Raw genomic sequence first — 14,614 nt, 5'->3', positions numbered from 1 at the left:
TTGAAGCAGTCGGGCATTAAAGCCCTTCAACATATGACCCCAATTTATATTCTCTGCTTTTCCCCAAGGTTAGATCAGGGCACATTTCCTATCTAGCGCTAAGCTCTTGCAACTTAAATATTGTGTTATATTAGCTTTTCCCCCCTCGAGCAAATATATGGAACGAATAACATTTAATTGTTCCTTTCTTCTTAGCACAACAAGTGTTGCACTGTGTGCGTGTGTTGACTTTTAAACCCCCTGAACCACTACAAACTTCCCTCCCTACGGACACACTGAGAACCGGTTTTCCCTGGTGGTTGCCAGCTCCTACCTCTGTAGACCTTGGCAGGCCCCATAGAAACCACCAATGACGCTACAGTGCCAGCGTGGCGGCTCACGGACCATGATTTCAATAACTTCCAGAAAATACTCATTTGATTGACTTTTTTTCTTCCTGCCCACATTCTGGTCTATAAAATGCAAACTTGGTTTATCCCCACTACTACTCAGATGAGGCAGAGCCAGGGTCTACGTTTTAGAACGTGTCCTTTACCCAGAGTTCCAGGTTTGGCTTCTCAATCAATCTCCAGAAGGAAAGATTGGGAATCTGTTTTTTCAAGAGTCCACAGACTTTTAAAGAGTCATTCAGATGCTACCAAGATGCCCCCTTCCTGCACCTTACAGTTAAAGCTGGGACTTATTGGTATGGAGTTGTTCAGGGTAAAGCTGGACTACTTGTCGGGAAGTGGACTCAAGATTGGGTAAGTTACTAGTTGTCGGGTGTTTTCTATAAGAATCCCTTCCCACCCAATGAGGTTAATGGTCTTGGTTTGAAATGTCAAAGAAGTCCAGACACTATAATTCTAAGATCACAGTCTGATTCATCCACCAGTAAATGCTGTCGGCACCCTTCCCATATCCTGTCAGCACTCCGGGCTCACAAATTTTATGCTGGATTTTTATCCAAAGTCTCTGAGAGTCAGCCAGCTCAGTAGCTCCAAGGGTGGAAGGCAATGCGGGGGAGTTTGTGTGCCCGGGAGCATCCTTCATCCAGTGATGGATGGGGTGGTAAGTAAGTAGCCCAGCTCCCTGCCCCTCCAGAAGGACCACTCTGAAGATGCTCAACACAGTTTCCCAGGATCCCCAGTGGACAGAGCCCCACGTGCCCACACAGCCACCTGCTTATTAGTGCATCCTGTGCTGACTCCCTTGCCTCCCTTGCTCACCTTCTCATGCCTCTACCAGTATATTCTAGGATCAGCTCCCAAGTCAACGACTTCTCCTCACATCCTTGTAGCATCTCTGTTTCCAAGGGAACCAAACCCAAGACAGCAAGCCTAAGCAGCTAAGGTCCTAGATTTCAAGAACATTCAAGAATATTCTAGCATAAGGTCACAGAATGCTACAGTGTTAAGATTCTGGATTCCATGTATATTGTGCAGCAGTTCTCAACCTGTGGGTCGCAACCATTGGAAAACACATGTAGCATATCAGATATATGACGATTCATAACAGTAGCAAAATTACAGTTATGAAGTAGCAACGAAAATAATTCTATGGTTGGGTCACAACATGAGGAACTGTATTAAAGGGTCGCGGCATTAGGAAGGTTGAGAACCACTGGCTTAGAGTCTACAGACATGCTCTCCCTTAGATACTGCCTGGTGACTTCTCCCTAGTTCTTTCATGTGCCTAAGTCGAGTTTTTCCATGTCAGCTTCTTACTCTACCAGGAACCGATGACCTGTAATTTCCCTGTTGTCCATGAAGCCGAGTATGTGACTGGGCACAGAACAGGAGCTGAAAGAACACTCTTTCCCTGTTCAAGTGCAAAAAGGGATTTTCAGGAGAAAGAACGAGGAGGCAGGAGACAGGGGGGCGGGGCGGTCTAGATTCCCTTTTGCCTCTTTCCTTGTCCTGCAGTGCTTTCCTGTGCTGCCCAGGGCAAGCCCTTTCCCTCGGCGGGCCCTAGCTTCCTCACCTGGGAAAGGAAGAAATCAAAGCTGACGATCTCGTAAGCTATTTGCGGGGACCCTCGGAGGTTTACCTGTCCTTCTCATGCAGCAACAGCCTCTCAAAGTGAAGGTGTAGCTTCTGGCCCTCAGGAGCTTCGATCGTCCACACACAGAACTGACTCCCGTTGGCGTTGCCAGGGTAACTTGGAGAGAGGACATGGCCGATGGTGGCGTTGTGCACAGTCCCTCCACATGGGGCTGGGGGCAGAAGGCGAGAGAGAGAAGAGGGAGAAGGGAGAGGGAGAGAGAGTCAGTGTTCCATCCTCCCCTGACCTCCAGCCCTACCCTTTCTTGGGAGAAACAGAAATAGGGTGGGAAGAGAGAGACCACGGAGAAGCCCTGGCCTGCTGGGTGGGGTTCATCCTGTTTGATAGGAGATGTCATTCCATGATTTGAACCATCACCATGTGTGTCTCATGGTAGGGAAGGACTGTGATTTAAGGATGCTTCTATGGTGCTGGCTGTGCCCTGGTTCTTCCTTACAAAAGGGTCATCAGAAAGACATAAATAGGCAGTTTACAACAGATAAGAGATGCTTTGAGTACTCAGTAAGCCCTAAAACATTCAGCCCCCACGAATAACAAAAGAAACATCATTCTAAACTATATTCTATTTCCATCCACCAAATTGGTCAAGGTAAAAAGTAGCAATAAACCAGAGATGAGGGAAGGCGAGGGAAAACGGTTACCCTCTTTCAGGAGTGGTCAGGAGGCAAATTGCATGACCTTTCAGGAGAGCAATTTGGTGAAAAAATCTAGAAAGTATTTCCAAATGCTTTGACCTAGTAATTGAGGTTCTGGGAATTTATGCTAAAAACAGACTTAGAGGTTTTCACAGAAGTGTATGGATGAGGATGTCCACGGCTAGATTTCTTTTAAAAATATATATATATTTTATTGGTTTTTTTTTTACAGAGAGGAAGAAAGAGGGATAGAGAGTTAGAAACATCGATGAGAGAGTAACATCGGTCAGCTGCCTCCTGCACACCCCTCACTGGGGATGTGCCCACAACCAAGGTACATGCCCTTGCCCGGAATCGAACCTGGGACCCTTCAGTCCGCAGGCCGATGCTCTATCCACTGAGCCAAACCGGTTAGGGCATAGACTTTTTTCCTAAGAGCCAAAACAGGATAACCAACATGAATGTCTACTCATAGGTGCTCAGTAAATAAATACATTCCATTCGTACAGTTTTAGAAACTGTGCCCTCAAAAAATAGTTGAGAATATAGGAAAATGCTACTATGCTTTAAGTAAAAAAAAAAAATCCAGAAAATGGTCTGCCATAACTATTTCAATGAGCTATATGCAAGGGTCAATCGAGAACATAAATATAAAAGTGACTTGCTCCTATATTCTATACTTTTGTATTTCTTGAAAAAAAGCTTTTTTAGCCCTAACTGGTTTGGCTCAGTGGATAGAGCATCGGCCTGGGGACTGAAGGGTCCCAGGTTCGATTCTGGTCAAGGGTATGTACCTTGGTTGTGGGCACATCCCCAGTAGGGGGTGTGCAGGAGGCAGCTGATCGAAGTTTCTCTCTCATTGGTGTTTCTAACTCTCTATCCCTCTCCCCTCATCTCTGTAAAAAATCAATAAAATATATTAAAAAAAAGAAAAAAAGAAAAAAAGCTTTTTTAGCCTTGGCCGGTGTAACTCAGTTTGGTTGGGCATTGTCCCATGCACCGAAAGATCACACGTTCGATTCCCAGTCAGCACACATGCCCAGGTTGTGGGGTTCAATCGCTGGTTGGGGTGCATGTGGGAGTTGACGGATCGATGTTTCTCTTTCACATCAATGTCTCTCTCTCTCTCCTTCTCCCTTCCTCTCTCTCTCTAAAATAAATAAAAAAGCATGTCCTTGGGTGAGGATTAAAATATATACATATACACATTTTTTTTAGCAGAACCATATAATACTTTTATCATAAAAATCTAATAAATATTTAAAAATGATTTATAAACTGGGAAGAGTTGTACAAGTGTAAAGAGGCAGGCCTGCCCTAACTGGTTTGTCTCAGTGGATAGAGTGTCGGCCTGCGGACTGAAGGGTCCCAGGTTGGATTCTGGTCAAGGGCATGTACCTTGGTTGCGGGCACATTCCCGGTGGGGAGTGTGCAGGAGGCAGCTGATCGATGTTTCTCTCTCATCGATGTTTCTAACTCTCTATTCCTCTCCCTTCCTCTCTGTAAAAAAATCAATAAAATATATTTTTAAAAAAGAGGTAGGCCTATTCTTAGTCTGAAGAGATACTTGGTTCTCATTAAATGGTTTTCAGGTGACTAATGAGAACTTGCAATAGGAGACTCGGCGGTGACTTCAAGCAATGACACTGCCCAGAAGCCCAGCTCTCCTTTTAGCACCACGGACAGAGCACCGTGTCCCTGTCTCTCTCCCGGCTGCCTTCCTGTCCTAAATTGGAGGTTCAAGCCTGGCCTGTGTCAGGGACCTGCTGTGGATCTGGGACAAGTTACGGAAGCTCTCTGAACCTTGAGTTCACTGTAAAATGGGGATAATAATTCCACCCTCCTTAATAAGTAGCCGTGGTGAGAAACGAATGAAATGATTGGTGTAGTCCCTGGCACAGAGGAGCTCCAAACACAGCCAGCATCATCGTCCCATGGCTCAGGAGCTAAGGAGGTGGAGGACACTGTCCATGCTGGGGGCGCAGGCCATCTGTCCTCTCCAGGGTGCCCCTCATTTGCTGCCTCTCTGTTCCCCTTTCTTGCCTTATTAAGCCGACTGATAGCTCTGTTTGGTTTCATTTTGCCAGCCCTGGCTCTCTATCCATCTTTCTTAGCACAAATTGAGGCTTAATTCCTCCTTATTTCACACACAGATAAAAATTAGCATGAGGGAGGCGCAGAGACCAACTGCCCTATGGTGTGGGTTTTTTTCTTTGTTAAAAAGAAGAGAAATTCTGAAGGGCCTTGGGGGAACAATACTGCAACAATGAAATCTCAGGATTTATTATCAGCACTCATTTGCTTTTTGAATTCTGCTGATCATGAATGCCTGGAGGGCAGGAGTTATGTTTATTGCTCCAAGTATTCTCCTTGTACATGGCTCAGGGCCTGGCACATAGTAGGCACTCAGTTAATATGGCAGCCTATACTCACCTGGTCACCTTCAGGACTTTTGAACCTAACAGGGTTTTGCTGTGTTGATAGCTGAGGTTTTGTCCACTGGTGCAGGAACAGTGTGATATAGCCCAGTGCCTCACAGTCTATAATGTGCACATGAATGACATAGGGGGATGTTAAGGTATAGATGTTGATGCAGTTGGTCCTACATGAAGTCCAGGATTGTGCATTTCGAGTCATCTCGCTGGTCTGCAGACCGCATTTTGTGTGGTGAAGGTGTAGAAGGGGAAAAAGCCCAGCAGAAAGGGTTCTGGATTCAGTTCAATGGCTGTCTGGTGGCTTTGGCCATGTGCCTTCACCTCCATGAGCCTCAGTTTCCTTATCTGTATAATGGGGATAATGGTTCCACCACATAGGATTGCTGTGAGGATTTATTGCAGCCCTTGGATGGTGCCCAGTACATACTGACCGGGCTCAAAATATGGCAGCATGAACACCACAGCACAAGAACAAAAGAATAAATAGATACATTAGGCTTCATCAAATTAAAAATGGTTGTTTTTTTTTTTTTTTGTGTCAAAGGACACTAGCAAGACATAAAAGGACAACCCACAGAGTGGGAGAAGATATTTGCAGATCATATATCTAATAAAGGTCTCGTAGCCAGAATATATAAAGAGCTCTTTTAACTCAACAACAACAAGACAAACAACCAATAAAAAAATGGGCAAAGGACTCGAACAGACATTTCTCCTAGAAGATGTACAAATGGCCAGTAAAGATGAGCATGTAAAGATGCTCAATAATATTATTAGCCATGAGGGAAATTCAAATCAAAACCACACGAGATACCCCTTCACACCCACTAGGATGGCTATGACAGTAAAAAGAACACACGGACAGTAGCGAGTGTTAGCGGGAATGTGGAGAAATTGGTACTCTTGAACGTGGCTGGCTGGTGGGAATGTAAAATGGTGCAGCCACTGTGGAAAATAGTTTGATGGTTCCTGAAAAGGTTATACATAGAATTATCATAGGACCCAGCAATTCCACTACTGGGTACATACCCAAGAGAAATGGAAACGTATGTACACCCAAAAACTCGTGCACAAATGTTCATAGCAGCACGATTCATAATAGCCCAAAGTGGGAACAACTGTCTACCAATGAATGAACATGATATAAGGTGGTCTATCTATACAATGGACTATAATCCAGCCGTAAAAAGGCATAAAGTTCTGACATACGCTACAACATGGATGAACCTTGGAAACAATATGCTAAGTGAATGAAGCAAGTCACAAAAGATCATATATGATATGATTCCATTGATATGAAATGTCTGGAATAGGCAAATTCGTAGAGACACAAAGCATATTGGTGGTGGCCAGGATGGAGGGGGAGGAAGGAAACGGGGTGACTGCTAACGGGGACAGAGTTTCTTTTTGGGGGTGATAAAGGTGTTCTGGAGCTACACAGTGGTGATGGTGGCACAATACTGTGAATGCACTAAATGTCACTAATGGTAAAGTTCACGTGACGTGTCGTTTATCACATAATGCAACTGTAAGTGGCAGCGGTCATCTGCATTTGGCGCGGTCTCTCCCCCGGGTGAGAGCCTTTTCCTGAGGTCAGTCTTAATGCCCTGGGCCTTGGTCTCGCCCCTCCTCCTGAGCCATCCCTGTTGGTCCAGCCGAGGCTGGCGGGTACCTGAGCAGATGGGCTCGTGGCTGCTCCAGTGGGGCTTGGAGGCGTTGATGCACGTCAGCGTCTTGGCGCCCTGGAGCTCGTAGCCCAGGTGGCAGTGGAAGTGGGCCACCCCGCCCGAGTGCAGGTCCATCACGGTGACGTCCCCGTAGTCCGGCCGGCGGGGGAAGCTGCAGCTCAGCATGAAGGCTGGGGAGAAATGCAGAGGCAGACAGTCACCCCCCGGGGGGCAGAGCTAAAGAATGGGACCCACACCCTGGGAGCCAGTGTGTGCTGGGGAGGAAAGATGGGGTCCCTGGTGGCCCCGGAGAGCTGCAGGGGGCATTTTTGTGTCTCTTGTTGGCCATAGGGCGCCAAGACAAGCCAGGTGAGCACTCTTTCTAGGTACAAAGATCCCCTAACCCTGCCTAACCAGAGGCAACAAGTTTGGGGTGAACAATGAGTTCCCAAACCTCGTTTGAGCCCCTCTCCACATGGACCTAGAATGGTTTCTCCTTGCGCATAGAAGGGGCAGTATTGCCCGAGCAGGGGTAGTCCCTCCTGCACGAACATCTCAGTACCTTGAAATTCCAGCACTTACCAGAACTGCCAAGAGGTTTTATTATTTACTGTGTTAAAGAAGAACATAGATTATGATACCAGAGATTAAGATAATGTTTTGACAGCTGTAATTCAATATGACTGGCTTCCTTTTTCATTGAGATTGCCTTTTAATGCTCTTAAAAATATTATTTTGAAAAGGGGTCCACAGGTTTTTATCAGACTGTAAAGGTGGGTGGTTCCCCGCCAGGAGAAAAAGTTGGAGACTCTTTGGCTCCAGGGGGAAACTGAGGCAGACGGCGACATCCTACCCTGGTAGTGCAGCTGGAAGGTGCCCAGGCCGTCGTCCTGGAAGGTGCGGAAGTAGACGGAGATGGTGTTGGTGGGGCTTCGGATCACCTGCCCCTCCACGAGGAGTGTCTGGTTGGCCAGGACGGTCAGGGTGGGGCCGTCCACCCCACGGATGGAGAGCAGCTCCCCCTCAGACAGGTTGACACTCTTCACCTGAGGACAGTCAGGGGTAGACACAGAGAAACCGAGTCAGGTTTGAGCCGTGGCCCTCGGAGGCTGCCAAGCTGCCAACGCAGCACCTGCAACCAGCCCCTAGTCAATGGGACAGAGGGAAGCCAAGCTGAAGGGCAGCCCCTTGCCCAAAGTCACGCAGCTTTAACTAGTAGAGCTGAGACCCCCAAATCCAGATGTTGGAGCACTATGTCACCCAGATTTTCCATCTGAGTTTGCGGCAAAGGTTTTTTTTGTTTGTTTTTTTTTAAATTATTTTTTATTTTATTTATTTATTTATTTTATTTTAAAATATATTTTATTGATTTTTTACAGAGAGGAAGGGAGAGGGATAGAGAGTTAGAAACATGGATGAGAGAGAAACATCAATCAGCCGCCTCCTGCACATCTCCTACTGGGGATGCGCCCGCAACCCAGGCACATGCCCTTGACCGGAATCGAACCCGGGACCCTTCAGTCCGCAAGCTGACGCTCTATCCACTGAGCCAAACCGGTTTCGGCAGCGGCAAAGGTTTACGAATCAAATGAACTAGGTGGGGCTTCCGAGAGAGAGAGAGAGAGAGAGAGAGAGAGAGAGAGAGAGAGAGAAGCAGGATATCAGAAGACTCCTTCTGGGTATAATGCCTCCAGTTTGTCAACAGGTCCCCTTCCCTTCATGTGTGCTAAGCTATCTCAGCTGTGCACCGAGTTAGGAACTCCTATTCACTCGTCAAAGCCTGGCTCAAATTGCCCTGGTTAGGGCAAGAAGAGAACCAAACTAGCCAGGATGATAACAGTAAGCCTGACTCAGACGATCCCTCCGAGACTTCCTGCGGGAAGAGGCAGCCACACAGGGGCCTCTCTGGGTTACCTGGAGCTCCACGCCGTAGCCGGTGTAGACCGTCACGTTGTACGTGCACTCAAGGAAGCTGCTGAGGGGCAGCGGCGGGTAGTCGCTGGAGTCGATGTAGCCTTCGGGATCTGAGAGGCTCACACTGCAGAGAGCTGGAGGAAAGCACTGGAATCAGGACGCGGACAAGAGCTCAGATGGGATGTCTCAGAGGGGCTTCGGGTGGAATAGGGCCTCAGGGGAAACCTGGGTTCCCCTGTCACCACCCCTCCCACTGCTGTCAATTCTCCTTCAGCTCCAGAATCAACATGATAATCAAAAGAGCACTAGTTGACACTTACTACATGGGACCAGGCACCATTCTGACCCCATTCACCTGTGTAGGGACTAATATTTTGTCCCCATTTTAAAGATAAGTAAACCAAAGACCAGAGAGGGACAGCGTCTGGATCAAGCTCACACAGCAATCAGGGTTCAAACCCAGAGATCATACTATTGAACGAGTGACCACATTGCATCTGTCCAGATCCATGTAGGATGGACAGTTGGTGTCTCTGTTTGAAGATGGAAAAGAAGACAGAAAAAGAAAGGCTGGGCCATGGAAGTGCATTTTATCAAATCTAGAGAAGTGCATGTAACGGTAAAAGCAAAGGCACGCTGGAAAGGCTACGGCCTTCCGGGCAGGCTGTTCCCAAGATGGAAAGGCTTTGAATCCCGCTCTTCAGCTGTGTGGCCTTGGGCAGGTTGCTTGATGTCTCAGGGTCTCAGTTGTCCCATCTTTAAAATGGGGATACTGAGTCTGAGCCACAGGATCAAGCTCATAGCTAGTGTTGGATAGATGGTAATGGGTGGTGGGGCCTGGACCTCCCTGCCCACCCATGCCCTGCCCGCTGTGGGTGCCTCCGTGATGCTGCAGGAGGCTGGAGCTGGGGGCCGCATACCTGGGGCCTGCTCCGTGGTGATGACCGTGGTGGTGATAATGGTGGACGTCGTGGTCTCCTGGCTCTCCTCTGAGGCTGACCCAGTCAGCTCATTCTCACCTTTGTCCATCAAGGTCATGGGACTGGCGTCCTCAAGAGGAGCCTCCTGGGCCTCGTCGGGCACCGTGGGCTCCCCGGGGTCCGGCCTCTGGGGGAGCGTGTGGGCCATGTAGGGCTGCGAGGTGAAGGGAGAGATCTGCAGGGGCGCAGGTGTCGTGGGCACCGCACCTCGCCTCCGGTCCAGCCAGAGGGGCTCCTCCGACGACGGCAGCTGAAATATCTCCTCACCCTCGGAGGCCACAGGGTCGGGGTCCCCGGGTGGGCCAGGCTTCTCTGTGGCGGGGGAGGGGAGACCCAGGCCCGGGGATGCAGGCTGGGACCCCACCCTCAGGAGGCCTGCGGCGGAGGTGGCCTTGGGTCGCAGCTGCTTCCTGGACGAGTTGGCCTGCTTGAGCGAAGACAGCCTCTTCCTGGGGAGGGAGGCGAGCTTGGTGCCGGGCTCCTCCGGAAGCAGCGTGGACAGGGCCACGGGGTCTGGACGAAGGGAGGCTGTGGTCCCGTCCAGCTCCGGGTCCCGACGCTCTTCCCCAGACTGCGCTGGGCTGGGAGGGGCGGGTGTCACCTTCTCGTCCAGGCTGTCTTTGCTCAGACTGCTACCCCCCAGTGCTCCCGAGGGTAGGAGGTACGTACTCGAAGGGCCCGCGTCTCCCTCCAGGGGCGCATCTTGGGAAGAGGAGAAAAGACACCAGTTAGCTTGGTGCTGGGGGTTTAGCTCCTCCGCCTTCTCTCAGCCTCAGGTGGCCCTGCTACGGTGGCTCCCAAAGCTGGTCAGGACGAGGCACGGCCGATCCACAGATATAGTGGCTGCCTGTCCCTCCCTCTCTCCCTTCCTCCTTTTGCTGACCATGGAGATTAGGGTGGACCGTGCCAGGCCCGAGCTAAGCATTAGGGCCATGGAAGCCCAGGGCACGACCGTTTCACAGTCCAGCTGCATATGTCCTGAGAGAGGCAATAGGAAAGTAGAGATAATCACATTCGATGCGATACATGCTTAGAAAGAGAGAAGCTTGGCCTGTTACCAGGACAGAGAGGACAGGCCCCTAACCCAGTGTGCAGAGCAGAGCCTCCATGCACAGCCGGGAAGACTGCTCACTGCACAGGGACATCCCACTCAGAGGACGAGAGGGGCCGTAACCGGTAACATCCTCTTTTTCAAGCTCCGTGCCTGGCTCAGGGCTCTATTGCCCTGGGACTGAGGGAGCAAGCTTCTTCCTTTTTTTAAAAAAAAAAAATTAAATAATATACAAGTGACCTTGTGGGAGACACAGAAATATTTGAGGATTCAGAATCATGGGGCAGGTTCAGAAGAGAGGGATGCGAGGAGCCTGGAGGCCTGGCTGAGGCCAGCAGGAACGAAGGGGACAGGGGCAGAGGTGGAAGCTAATTCCAAAGAACTCAGTGAGGTCGGGAGGTTGGGGCAAGCCCTGGTGGCCTTGTGTCCGCTGCCGATTCCTTCTGATTTGTTTTTGTCTGGAAAGTAAAACCACCTAGTCACCTTAAATATGAGCTGGCCCCAGTGGCTGGCTGGCAGACTCCTGCCTGAAATCGGCTTCGTGGACTTGAGACCCACGCTGCCAACTGCATGCTGACAAATGGCTTTACTGCTCTGAGCCTCAGTGTCTCCATCTGTAAAATGGGGCTTTTCTTCCCTATTTCCCAGGGTTGGCCTCGTTCAATACATCAATGCATGTAAAACATACATACATACATAGTACATATGGGTGCATCACCCACAGGGAGTGCCCAGTACATGCCAGCTGCTGCCACTGTTTTTACTTTCATCATTGGAACACGGCCCAGAGCAGGAAGCCGGAGCGGTCAGAAAGGGCCCGATGACTGCCTCGAGATCGTGAGGAATTATATTCTGGGGACAAGGGTGCTCTGACAGATAGCTGTCCTTGTCGATTTGCTGTAGAGAGACACTCACTCAGCCACAGTCTCCGGCCCTTCGGCACTGTCATTTAAATTTATTTCCTCAGCCGTTGGGAAGACTCGTTTACTTTCACGGAGTCAGCGGCAGTGGCTTAATCTATATGGACTGCAACAGTTTGCAACTGCACCAACAAATGTCCCTGTTGTGTAACATCGATTATCAGCCAGTGTGCACTGCAGGCTGACGGCGGTGCCAGGGCAGGAGCGCGCACGGGGAGGAGAGGATGTGTGAATGACCGGAGGGCGGAGCTAGGGCATTCAGGGGCCAAGCAGGTTTCCTGGTCCAAGGTGGGAAGCGTTGAGGTTTCAGAGTTGAACGTGGGTTCAAATCCTGCCTCTGATGGTTACAAGCCACAAGGGCCCGGGCAAGTCCATTAAGCCTCTTGTATGTAACAGATATTCCATCGGCCTCATAGGATGAGGGCAGATGTGGATCTGCCCCAAAGCTGTGGCTTTTATGCTCCCTGTCACTTTTATCAAATGATTGATGCCGACTGTGGAGTGACAATAGGGTGATGGGACAGAAAGAGTGGCAGATAGCGGTCAGGAAACTAGCTCCTGAGGCCCGATGCAGAGAGCCTGGATGCAACCAGGGTTGAGGGATCCGGACAGTGGTCCTATTCTGGCCTCTACTCCCTAGCATCACTTTGTGTAGGTCTCTTCTCTCCATCTTCTCTCCCTGTGTCAGACGGGATGCCTGGGCTAGATAAAGGCTGAGGGCCCTTCCAGCTCTGACACTGTCAATTTCTATAGATGGATCTGGGAATTGACAATTATTTTTAGAGTCTTTTGTTCATCTTGTTTTAAAAAGGGCAAAGTGACAGCCTGGATCCTGACACCAACTCGTTGCGTTTTGGCTGGGTCCTGTGGCTACATGAGTTTCAGCTAGTCCCTTCGCAACATGTCCCCTGATCACAGAGGGGCAGGTGAGAGAGAGAGAAAGAGGAAGAGGAAGAGGGAGGGAGAAAGAGATTAGGAAAACAGGTTTCGTCAGAGAAGGTGATAAAAGGATGATGAGTGACAAAGCATGGCAGTGTGCCTTGGCCACAATCGTACTATTTATAACATCTGATGTTTGATGGCTTTATCGAACGCTGACTGTGTGCCAGGCACGTGCTAAATGCCTTGTTCCCTCATTGAATTCTTCATTCCTCATTTTAAACTTCATTTAGTTCTTTCTCAGCCTTATTAGGTAGACATTATTATTCCTCTTTTACGGATGGGCAAACGGAGGCTTCCGGATGTTAATGTTCCCAGGGCACAGAGCAAAGCTGGGTTTTCAACCTCCGTTTTCCTGATGCCAAAGACCATGCTACCAACGCTCTTAAGAATGATGGGGTATTGCGGTCACTGACATCCTCCTCCCACTCAGCTTGAAGCAGCCTTCCCCCCGCCCCCCAACAACTCCTCTCTCTCTAACCCTCCTTCTGTTTGCATCTCTGCTGGGTGATCTATCTAGGTTGTGTTGAAACCTCCCAGATGATACTCCCCACCCTCCACCCTACCCCCAGTGTTCCCAGTTCAGAGCTCACACATGCTGGAATCTCTCTGGCCATCTCCAACCTGAGGGCCACGTTCAAGACAGATGGGTGTGTATCTGTGGTCCACAGTGCCTGCAATCTGCCAGGCCCGAATGCCCTGTTCTCTGCCGGGATGCTGGCCAGAGGAGGGCTGGGCAAAACCAAGTCAAAATTGGATTCTAGGGCCTCAGAGACCCAGCAAGTTAATAACTTCCTTGAATAGGCTGGCTTTTCCTGGGGCCTCAATGACCACGGAGTTAAATGAACTCCTCCTTCTCAGAGCCCTTCACATTTCCAGTCACCACAGTTGCATCTGGCAGATCCTTCACCACGTGTGCCTAGTGCCCCGCCCAAAGGCTGTCAATCAATCAATGAGTGAAAGCCTTGGGTCCCCACTCTCTCTGCTGGTTGACATGCTGCAGGAGAGTATCAACGCTCTAGGATGGGGTCTCTGCACTCAAGCAGACAGACACCACCCAATGGTAACCACGTGCGGATATCAAACCGAGGAGATGGAGCGTTAATGAAATCCATGCTGACGCTGTTCTCCTCCCTCCAGACAGAAGGGAGCAGCATGGAAGGCAACTGAGCATATGTTCTGCCATCCAAGTCGGGGAGGAAGCACCTCTCTCTCTCTTTTCTAGCTTGGATGGGGAGGTGGGACATTTGCATCCCATTAAAGCAAAGAAAAGCACTGGTTCAGAAATGCTGAAGCTGAAGGTCTGCATCTTACATCCTGGGCGGCTGCCGAATGGCCAGGACCAGCGCGGATTCCAAGCCCGTATCTTCCAGCAGGCGCACATGATGGGATACAGTGCGGGGCGAACAGAAGCTGAGGGGCGCTTCTGCCATAATGCTCAGTGAGACGAACAAGACGTAAAATTCTACGGTGTGTAGGAAAATGACCAGAAACAATCAACTAAAACAAATCGCCACGCGGAGAGCTGCCTTGACTTGGAACAGCACCCGCAGGATGGTCCTGGCTGTCTGTGGGGGTGGGGCGGCTTGGGATGTGTTTTCTTCCCTCTCCTTTTTGGTATTTTTCCAAAACCTGCATAATAAATATTTAATTCTTTCTTAAGTGAAAACAAATGTATGGGAAGAGCAGGGGTTCACGGCTGCCTTTAGCATCTAGTGAGGGAGAGGCCGAGGGGAGGCAGACGGACACATCTGTAATCACAGAAGCAGCTCATCCACTCCGAGTCATCGAGCCACTTTGGAGCTCAATTTCCTGGTGGGGAGAATGATAATTCCTCTCTCATTGGACTGTTCCTGTCATCATGAGCACCTTTAGGAGGCAGGGCATCAGTTGAAGTGTTTTTGGTAAAGGGTTCTACAAAAAGGTTACATTCTCATTCTCATGATTAACACCCAATTCAGGGGTGGTCTCTTGTAACTTCACTCTCTACAATAAGGACTTGCCCAGCCTGCTCCAAAAACCAAAATACA

The 14,614-nt window shown here is 49.6% G+C and overlaps 1 protein-coding gene across 4 annotated transcripts in view; it reads right to left on the bottom strand.

The window, feature by feature from the left end:
* Nucleotides 1–14,614, bottom strand: part of SEZ6L (seizure related 6 homolog like) — a 131,634-nt gene that overhangs the window by 36,196 nt on the left and 80,824 nt on the right. For all 4 annotated transcript variants that reach the window (XM_070399357.1, XM_070399354.1, XM_070399355.1 and 1 more), the window contains exons 2-6: nt 9,615–10,376; nt 8,695–8,828; nt 7,634–7,826; nt 6,786–6,971; nt 2,029–2,194 (exon numbers count right to left, since the gene is read on the bottom strand). In XM_070399357.1, the coding sequence (XP_070255458.1) occupies nt 2,029–2,194; nt 6,786–6,971; nt 7,634–7,826; nt 8,695–8,828; nt 9,615–10,376 (1,441 nt within the window). The remainder of the gene's footprint in view (nt 1–2,028; nt 2,195–6,785; nt 6,972–7,633; nt 7,827–8,694; nt 8,829–9,614; nt 10,377–14,614) is intronic.

This window comes from Myotis yumanensis, unplaced genomic scaffold (assembly GCF_028538775.1).
Source record: "Myotis yumanensis isolate MYYU_CA2020_CCGP unplaced genomic scaffold, mMyoYum1.0.hap1 SCAF_19, whole genome shotgun sequence".
Taxonomy (NCBI): Eukaryota; Metazoa; Chordata; class Mammalia; order Chiroptera; family Vespertilionidae; genus Myotis; species Myotis yumanensis.
Note: the sequence above shows the minus strand (reverse complement) of the source record. Positions and strands in the feature narration are given on the sequence as shown.